Source organism: Rhododendron vialii, chromosome 6a, assembly GCF_030253575.1.
Source record: "Rhododendron vialii isolate Sample 1 chromosome 6a, ASM3025357v1".
Taxonomy (NCBI): Eukaryota; Viridiplantae; Streptophyta; class Magnoliopsida; order Ericales; family Ericaceae; genus Rhododendron; species Rhododendron vialii.
This window is the reverse complement of record NC_080562.1, coordinates 4,051,903-4,061,317: the sequence shown is the minus strand read 5'-3', so window position 1 is coordinate 4,061,317 and position 9,415 is coordinate 4,051,903. Positions and strand designations below refer to the sequence as shown.

Sequence of the window (9,415 nt, the reverse complement as noted above, 5' to 3'; positions counted from 1 at the left end):
TTTCTTTATTCCAATCTAACTAAACACAATAACAAATCTCAGGATTCATACAATCTCATCGATTATTGCGTAGACCCCACATGTCCCTCATGTCTTCATCTTTATTCTCAAATTTTTAATCGTTCCTCCAAACAATTCGACATTCAAACGTGCCCTAACTAAGAGAATTGGAACCGCCCAATAACTTGCGTTCAAATGGGGCGGACTCCATAGACGATCCAAATCAATAGAAACTCGAATTAAATCTGAACTGTCCGTATCAAAATGAATAATCGAATCGGCTTCCGAGAAGGCACTCCGGCCTACGGGATTTCCCATATATCTCGAGTATTTTCTTGGTGGACAGTAGTAACATGGTAGTGCACGAGCCGTGCGTAATTGCGGACCACTTTATTCCTCGGATGAGGAAAACCAGACAACACTTGTTCCCATCCCAGATAGTGAGAATTGGGAGAAAAAACTCAACACATCATCACCTCCTCTCCTTCTCTCTCTCGAACAGTCAAACCTCCACCCCTCTCCTCTACTTCAATCCTTCCACCACCGCCGCCGCCGCCGCCAATCCCAATTCCCACACTTCACCCATGACCGAACCAGCCCAAACCCAAACCCCAACTCAACCCCACCATGACTCCACCACCACCACCCCCACCCCACCCTCACCCACCACCACAACCGCAGCCTCCGCCAATGCCCCTCCGCAAAACCCCGCACCCATCACCAAAATCCCCTTCCGCCCCAGAAAAACCCGGAAACTCTCCCCCGATCCCAACCCCCCTTCTCCCTCCTCCTCCGAAAAAAGCCCTAGACCAAAACCCACCACGAAAAGAACCAAGACCACGCCCCTCCACCCCAAGCCCTTGCAGCAGCAGAAACCGATCGTCCCTGCCGCCGCCGCGCGATCCCTCTCCTGCGACGGCGAGATCGACGCCGCCCTCCGCCACCTCCGCGCGGCCGACCCCGTCCTCTCTCCCGTAATCTCTCTCCACCGCCCCCCCACCTTCGACTCCACCACCCACCCCCCTTTCCTCGCCCTCGCCAAATCCATCCTCTACCAGCAGCTCGCCTACAAGGCCGGCACCTCCATCTACACCCGCTTCGTCTCCCTCTGTGGCGGTGAAAACGGCGTTGTTCCGGCTACCGTTCTAGCCCTAACCCCGCCCCAGCTCCGCCAGATCGGTGTATCGGGTCGGAAAGCAAGTTACTTGCACGACCTAGCGAGAAAGTACCAAAATGGGATTCTGTCGGATGAGGGCATTGTTGATTTGGATGATAAGTCTTTGTTTACCATGTTGACCATGGTTAACGGGATTGGGTCGTGGTCGGTTCACATGTTTATGATTTTTTCGCTTCATAGACCGGATGTGCTTCCCATTAACGATTTAGGGGTGAGGAAAGGGGTGCAGTTGCTTTATGGTTTGGAGGAGTTGCCGAGGCCATCGCAGATGGAGCAGTTGTGTGAGAAGTGGCGGCCGTATCGGTCCGTTGGGGCATGGTATATGTGGAGGTTGGTGGAGGCAAAGGGGCCGCCCCAACCGGTTTCAACGAGTGGTGGTGGGGCGGTGCCGGCTGGCAGTACATTGCAGTTGCAGAATCAGGAGGAAGAGCCACAGCAGCAGCAGCAGTTTATGGATCCTATAAATGGCATTCTCAATATAGGGTATTGTTCCTTTTACTTGAATTTGCTGTTTCTTTGTTCAAAGCATGTAGCTTTTGAGTTGCTCAATGCCTTCTTGCTTGCACTAGTCTTAATACTGTTCTTAGGGTGCGTTTCTGCTGAACTAAATGGACTACAGGCTAATGGCAATAGTCAAGTTGTTTTTGCTAATTGGTAGGAGTAGTATTTTAGTTCATGTATGTATGTATGTATGTGAGGAGATTGACCTTCTTAGAAATCCGTGAAAAACATGGGCTTTTAGTCCATTTAGTTTAGCAGAAACGCACCCTTAGTTTTAAGTTTAAGTGTATATGTTCATTCTTTTGCTATGGCTGTCTGATTTATTTTTGCATCATCCTAGAACTGAAATGCATTATCATGAATAACTGAGTTTGATAGAGAGCAGATGTTGGCAAAGCATAAGTGGCTATTTTGGTCAATAGTTGGAAAGGGTGTCTCAACTCTCGAGTTTGAGCTGCGGGCTAGAGTCTTGTGCATCTAGATAATTGAGAAGAATAATTTTCGCCATTGCAGACCGTAACCTAGGTTGATGTGTTATGTTACTTTTGAGCCCTACTTGTCCAGTTGTCTGTCTTATGCTTTCTGTTTCATTCTCCTATTTGCAAGTGGATGAATTGTTTTCTGTAAGAAAATCCACTGCCAGCAACTGCTTGTGATTCTGTCAATGGCATTATCTATATAGGGTATTGTTCCTTCCACTTGAATTTGATGTTTCCTTATTCAAAGCACGTAGCTTTTGAGCCAACCAATGCCTTGTTGCTTGCATTAGTTCATAACATTCTGGTTCGTGTCGAGTTTAACTGCAGATGTTCATACTTTTGCTATGTCTGTCTTATTTTTGGCCTCATCCTGGAACTGAAATGCATTAGGATAAATAGAATGCAGATGTTTGCAAAGCGTTAGTGGTAGTTTGGTCAATAATTGGAAAGGGGTGTTTTGAGTTTGAGCTGCTGGCCAGAATTTTTGGGAAGCTAGATAATTTAGAAAGGATTATTTTTGCTATGGCAGACTGTAATCTAGTTTGATTCTTTCTTTTTTTTTTTCCTTTTCATTTTTAGGATTGCTTTTGAGCCCTATTTGTCTATTTGTTGCTTTTTGTTGTATTCATTTTGTAGTGAATGAATGTTTTCTTTAAGCGAAAATCAACTTGCCGGTAACTGCTCGCAATTCTCTCTTTTATTAGCCATTTGCTCCAGCTTTGGAGCATACTCACTTCGGGAGTATTAGGCCTATCCTGTTTGTTGCATTAGTTAATGAACTTCAATTGGTTGTCCAGTATAACATCACCATCACCATTGTTGTCTTCTATTCCCATAGCACCTCTTTTTAGGTTCTTAGTGTTCCACGTCCTAGTTAAGGCTATATAGTGTGAGTTTTTTTTTTGTTCTCTTTAGTCTTGTTATTGAGCACTGAAATTGCTATTACTAGGAAGAACTCCAAGAATTTGACCTCAACCTTCTGTACCAAAGTGTTATTGTAGCTGGAAGTCTATCAGATCCATCCAATCAAAACCTCTTGATTGCAACCTTCTCGAAATGGTTGTTCAGAAGTGGTACTAGATGCTTGCTTCAGAAGTATACTAACTGTCGAACTTGGAATTTTTTTTTAAGTCTAGGACTCCAGCAGCACGCCATGTCTTGGTGAAGCTTGAGCCCAACCCATGTTTTCTGTTTATATTGCATTTGGTGGGAAGTGCTAGGTTACTAGTTGGGCTCCTACGTAGTTACTTGCTACTGTGGACATTCGACTTTGACCTTAATATCGGGGCTATTTTGACGTGAGGCTTTTGATAGCTGGGTCAATTTCAATCTGGTTAGTCATTGCATTACAATTGTGTGTTTGGAAGATAGTTTTATTTCGACCAGATTGGTGATGGGATCACATTGGAATGACTTGCAACTAATTATATATGTATTAGTATCATTGTATATCATACCTCATACAATCAATTGCAAGCCATTATAACGTGATCCCGTCATAATAGCTAGATTTGTTGAGAAACAATCTGATGGAAATAAAATTATCTTCCAAACACGCCATTGCAGCATAATGACAAACAAATTGAAATTGACCGAGCTGTCCAAACCCTCTCTTGAAAATAGCCCTGACATTGAGGTCAAAGTTGAATGTCCACAATAACATGTACATAACTCTGTAGAAGCCCAACTAGTAACCAAACACTTCCTACCAAATGCAGCATAAACAAAATAAGAAGAAGTTCGGTTCCAACTTTAGCAAGGCATGGCATGCTCCCTTGCTAGAGTCCTAGACTCTCTTTTTTTCCAGCTTGACAATAAAGAGTACTGTTGATGCAGCATTCACGACAGCTTCTAAATAACCATTTCAAGAAGGTTGCCGCCAAGAGGCTTTGATCAAATGGATCTCTGATAGACTTTTGGCTAAAAAACCAGTTCGGTACAGAAGTTTAAGGTCGAATTCTTGAAGTTTTTTCTAATAATAAAAACTGTAGTGATTAAAACAAGACTAAAGAGAACCAAGACTAAAGAGAACCAAAAACTCACAGATATATAGTAATAATTAGGAAGTGGTTGGACGCCTCCTCCAACCCTTCTATCTAAAGAGAGGAACAAGCATACTATCACTGACTTTGTATCTAGTCATCTCTCTCCAATGCCACGTCTCTCTACTACTGCTCTGAGCTCTCACTGCCTCCACCTCCATCGGTATTGAGCCATTATAATGTTTGACATCTTCCTGGATGACCAGCTTAGCCACGTCCACCTCCAACATCCACAAATAGCACCCTAAATCATTATTCCAAGATTGTTTTTTACTTTTCTGAAGAATAAGAAACTTAGCTTCTCAAAGGATCTTGTCAACCTAAAAAATATGCTTCCCAAGATGATAATGGTACTGCAACTTGGTATGGGTTATTAAAAACACTTGATGCCAATGATGCAACTATGATACTATAACCAGCCAATTATCTTGAGCTTCAGGAACTAGATAAATATAAGACGGAAAAAAGTATGCAAAAACAATTGACTATACGTTTGTCATCCATATACTGACTCTCATGGAATTGAAAAAAAGGCATTCGTTCTCTTTCAATATTTGTGGATGACTACAAAAAATGGTGTATTAGACACATTACAGAAGGAAATGCATCAATGCCATGCAAATTGAAATATGTCCCAGCTTGCACTTAATCTAAACAAACTGAAAAGCGTAATAATAGAAAGAGGATATTACATCCAGCCAATTATCTTGAGCTTCAGGAACTAGACAAGTATATGGCATAAAAATACTTGGACAATTGGCTGTGTTACCTATATTCTGACTTTTATCATGGAATTGAATAAAAGGCTTTCTGATGTTTCTATGTGTATTAGACCCACTACAGAACTATTCAACTACTGCATTGATGCCACACAAATAAAAATACATCTCACCAGTCACCACTTACTTAACATAACCCGCAGAATGTGTCAGAGTACAACGAGGATGTACATCGTCATTTCGCAACTCAAGAATGGGAGAAGGGGGATTTTCTTGTTCCTCTCTTTAGATAGAAGGGTAGGAGGAGGGTCCAACTCACTTGAGGACAGGTGGCCAGTACCCCCCCGCCTTCTTTCATCATTCTCGAGAACTGATCAAGGGTTGAGCTCGCTCTTGTTGAGGGCAAGTTTAACCTTTTTGATAAAGCCCTTGCTATAGTCTCCAGACAACATGCCTCTTTTGGTCTAACCTCCATGCAAAATATTGGTACCTTTTTCTTGCCTACTTGGGTTTGGAAGTAAGTGATGCCCAACTTGGTTTTATAATTTTTTTTTTTTGGTTTTGTTTTGGGCCTAGTGGTTTAGTCTTTGAAACTTTGAGTTCTAATCTTGATCGAGGAATATGAATACATTAGTACCAATGAAGTATCAGTGGTCAAGCGGTTGTCCATCTCTTGGACGGCGGGATTGGTCCCCCAGGATTAGTTGAGGTGTGTGTAAGCTGGTCCGGACACCTGAGTTATCAAAAAATTTGGATGTCAGATCCTAATTCCAACTTCTTCAAGCCACCTACAATGATCTTTCTGTTGCCATTCTGTTCAATATTCTCATGCACAAATTCTTGTTTGCTGGGAGGCGAGGCTAGAAAGGGAAAGAGGGGGCTGGTTTCCTTTCCAGCCTATAAAAATCAATTCACTCAGCCTTTGCTTGTTTTACAGACAAGGGAAGGTCTGTAAATCCATTCCGTTATTTCTTTTCCACGTGGCCAAAAAACTATGAGGGAAAATACAATCCATTCCCTAATGATCCTACTTCCTCTCTTACCCCTACTCAGGTTATCTTGATAACACTAGATGGATTACAGGTCCGAATGGGATTCAAAACTGCAAATAAGGGTTGCAAGTTTTATCGATGATATTCTAAGGGAACTAGGGAGAGCCATCTTATGATTTCTTTTTAAACACCTGTATGTATTTGTTTTAAGTTGAGTCAACCTTTTCAGATTTTTAAAATCCAAGGAACAAGACCTTTTCAGATTTTAAACATCCAAGGAACAAACTTCGTTTTCTAGGTTTGGTGGCTTTTGATTTGAATCAGCAAATTCAATGCTCTGATGAAAAAAGCTTGGTTCGATGACTTTTGTAATTTATACGCATCTATTTCTGTCCTGGATTGATTGTCTAGAGCTCTATATAGATTTGAATAAGGACTCTCTCATATTGACGCATACCAATGGATTATTGACTGGTAACACTAACCTCTTTCCTAAATGTGATTGAATATTGAAGTTCATTATTGGGGCGAGCCTTCCTGCGACTTGTTGTATTGACCTAGCTTTAGTTGCTTCTGGTGTTGAGTGGGTATCTGATATCTTCGTGGGTAACCTGACAATCATTGCTCCTTCAAGGGCCCCTGATATTTTAGTTGTGCCAATCCTGTGCTGCTGAAATTTGTGGTTGTTGAATAAGCTATGGTGTGTTTATGAATTATTGAAGTCGATAGTTTATGTTCCCTAATGACTGCACTTTTCAGTTTCTCTGTTATTATCTCAGTGTTACTCATTCTGATAAAATGATGTTTGGCTTGTATACCTTTCTGTTACAGTTACTCTCTTTTAGTTACTATGTTTATGTACCAGTTCTTTCTCCTGTGCTGTGTGATTTAGGGCCTGTGCATGGGGACAATGATAGCCAAGGCGCTTGCGAAACTGAAATTCTCTGCCCTTGGAATCAGATGTGTTCTCATGATTATGTTCTTCCGTCAAGCCACTGTGAGAAGGCTCGAAAGCAATCGCGAAGGATACTACTATTGGGTTACACAAATCTTGAGTCATTGAGGCTCTGCAGATGAGTTTTTAAACTGATATCTAGTGAATCAGTCCTGGGTTTCATTGTACACACTTGTAATGCTCTAGTATTGTTAATTTTATTTCATAGTAACACTTGGAAGCTGATGTATCGGTATTTTCACATTCTGATGCTGTTTGTCCATTGTTAATTTGACGCTGGGTTCTCTAGGAGACCACTAGTCTACTGCTAACCCATGCCTCTCAACTTCCTGGTGAAGTTCTATGGTCTTTACAATTTGATTCTGCCTAAAATGGAACCACTTGCATTTCCTTTATTACGATGGGATCCAGAACAATAGACTGTCCAATTTGGCGATCACTTCTATTGTCTACTGGGGCTCAGCTAAAAGTCTTCGACGATACCTTTCAATATGAACATTTTACTGCTCCAAATTCTTAACGTTGTTTTGTAGGACACGCGGAGGTTGTTTTGTAATTTGATATTTTCACATTCTGCTACTGCTTTTCCCTTGTTAATTTGACAGACTGCGTTCGATAGTACTAACCGTGCCTCGTGACTTCCTTTTTAAGGTTTATGGTCTTGACAACTTGCTTATTCCTAAAACGGAACCACTTCCATTTCTTTTGTTACCCAATATTCGGAACTAGTATGGACCAGATAATCCGAGGTATCAATTTCATCGTCCACTAGAAAAACATGATCATGGATGTACTTCTAATCCCAATCCTTAGTACTATTGAAAAGGTTTACAAATAAGTCTAATATGTAATTGAAATTTAAAAATGTGAATTTAGGAAGAAAATTGAGGAGGAGGAGGATTATTCGCATGGTCCAAGAGCAAGCCCAACCCTTTTTTCCACCACACATTTGCCATTGGGGCATCATCCAAGAGCAAGCTCAACTCTTTTTTCCATCACACATTTGCGGTTGGGGCATCACGTAATCCTACCTTCTACACTTGAAGTATTGAATAATTTTTTGAGAGGGAGAGAATATTAAATTATCCTACAATTGCCGGAGACAAATTATGAAACCATATACATATGTATTCCCTGAAATTTCTTCTTGAGAAGGTGGGTACTATATGAGTTGACTCTTGGAGAAGGGGTTACACAGCCCCTTGTGCAATCAGCTAAGGAATAAATAATTTTAAAAAAAAGAAAAAAAAAAAAGGTAACTTGGGAGAAAGAAAACACCCGTGAAATGGAACCCCCTTTTCCAAGTTAATGACCAAACCCAACAATTTATAAACTGCATCTTAACATTCCATTATCTCCATCTCACTCATACGCAACCCAGCATCAATCCTCTCTCTCTCTCTCTCTTAAAAACAAGAAGAGAATAAAGACCCAACTTTAGTCGAATCGTTGGTTAATTTGAGATTCCTGAAAAAAAATGGGCATAATTAGAAGAAGTTTCGTATTCATGTTGGGCACAATCACCGGAATCTACGTTTCTCAGAATTACAACGTGCCCAATATCAAAAAACTGATGGACACCGGGGTTGCGATGGCCAAGGACGTAGAGGAGCGCTACCGCAAGCCCAAGAAAAACCAGGACGACCAACCCGGCGGCGAGTAATTCCATTGGTGATATTTGGAGAGAAGACACTTGCCACGTACCAATAAGAAATTGTGTTCTTTTCTCCCGTCTCTGTCATGATCAATTCTCCCTAAGGTTTTTTATTTTTATTTTTATTTTTAAATTATAGTGGCAATTTCATGAGAAATTTCGTTTTTTTTTTGTCACGCTATTTTATAAATCATAGCTTACGCGCACACTCTCTGCTCTGTTCTCTATAGGGTCTCTAAGGCTTTTTTTTTTTTGTCATGCTATTTTATGTGTTTTTTGTGTATGGCTTTCTTTGAATTGGAAAGGATTACTTGTCTACATCTTCAGTGCATATGATGAAAACAACGTTTTTCGTTATTGTTATTCTTGTTCAGAATAACGGGACAATGGGATAAATGAAGATGAATTTTTATTTATTTATTTATTTATTTTTGCAGTTACCTTTCTTATAAATGCACTTCAAAATTTGTCTTCTTGCATTTATAGCGTGTGTAATTTTAAGTGTTAACAGACAAATTTTAGAGTGCATTTTCAAGAAAATGCAGTGGAAAATCACTACCCTATTTTATGAATAACAAAACATAGTGCGGGAGTTTCGTGAGAGACAGAAGGGGACTCTCATTCTGCAATATAATGGCTCTTTTGGTTATGAGAATAAATTCTTTACACTGCCGGTGTAAACATTTGTTTCCTCCAAATAAATTGAATTGCGCCACGTCACCATGTTTTATTAATTGGGATCACTGTTTTGACATGTGTCGCAATGCAATTAATTTTTGGTACAATTACTAATTTTTGCTTACTGCTTACATGTAAACCCAACGGGCCGTAAGCTTTTAGATAAGGTTTGAACCCTGGTCTATGTGGTGTTGTCGTCCAAAGCCCAAGCCCGCCTG

General features: G+C 40.7%; 2 protein-coding genes across 2 annotated transcripts; both read left to right on the top strand.

Annotated features, from left to right (window-relative positions):
• The first annotated feature begins 294 nt into the window (after positions 1-294).
• LOC131331028 (uncharacterized) lies at positions 295-7,197 on the top strand. Its single transcript, XM_058364833.1, has 2 exons — positions 295-1,660; positions 6,803-7,197. Exons 1-2 carry the CDS (start codon positions 354-356, stop codon positions 6,822-6,824), a joined length of 1,329 nt encoding a protein of 442 aa, XP_058220816.1. The 5' UTR covers positions 295-353; the 3' UTR covers positions 6,825-7,197.
• A 1,035-nt stretch (positions 7,198-8,232) lies between these two features.
• LOC131331027 (uncharacterized) lies at positions 8,233-8,719 on the top strand. The gene has a single exon (XM_058364832.1). It carries the CDS (start codon positions 8,343-8,345, stop codon positions 8,526-8,528), a length of 186 nt encoding a protein of 61 aa, XP_058220815.1. The 5' UTR covers positions 8,233-8,342; the 3' UTR covers positions 8,529-8,719.
• The last annotated feature ends 696 nt before the right edge of the window (positions 8,720-9,415 follow it).

What these genes read in the sequence shown, in the direction of transcription:
- LOC131331028 (XM_058364833.1), top strand. Translation starts at nt 354, where the DNA reads ATGGTAGTGCACGAGCCGTGCGTAATTGCGGACCACTTTATTCCTCGG. An exon ending in AATGGCATTCTCAATATAGG is followed by an intron (nt 1,661 to 6,802) that starts GTATTGTTCCTT and finishes TGTGTGATTTAG; the next exon opens with GGCCTGTGCATGGGGACAAT.
- LOC131331027 (XM_058364832.1), top strand. Translation starts at nt 8,343, where the DNA reads ATGGGCATAATTAGAAGAAGTTTCGTATTCATGTTGGGCACAATCACC.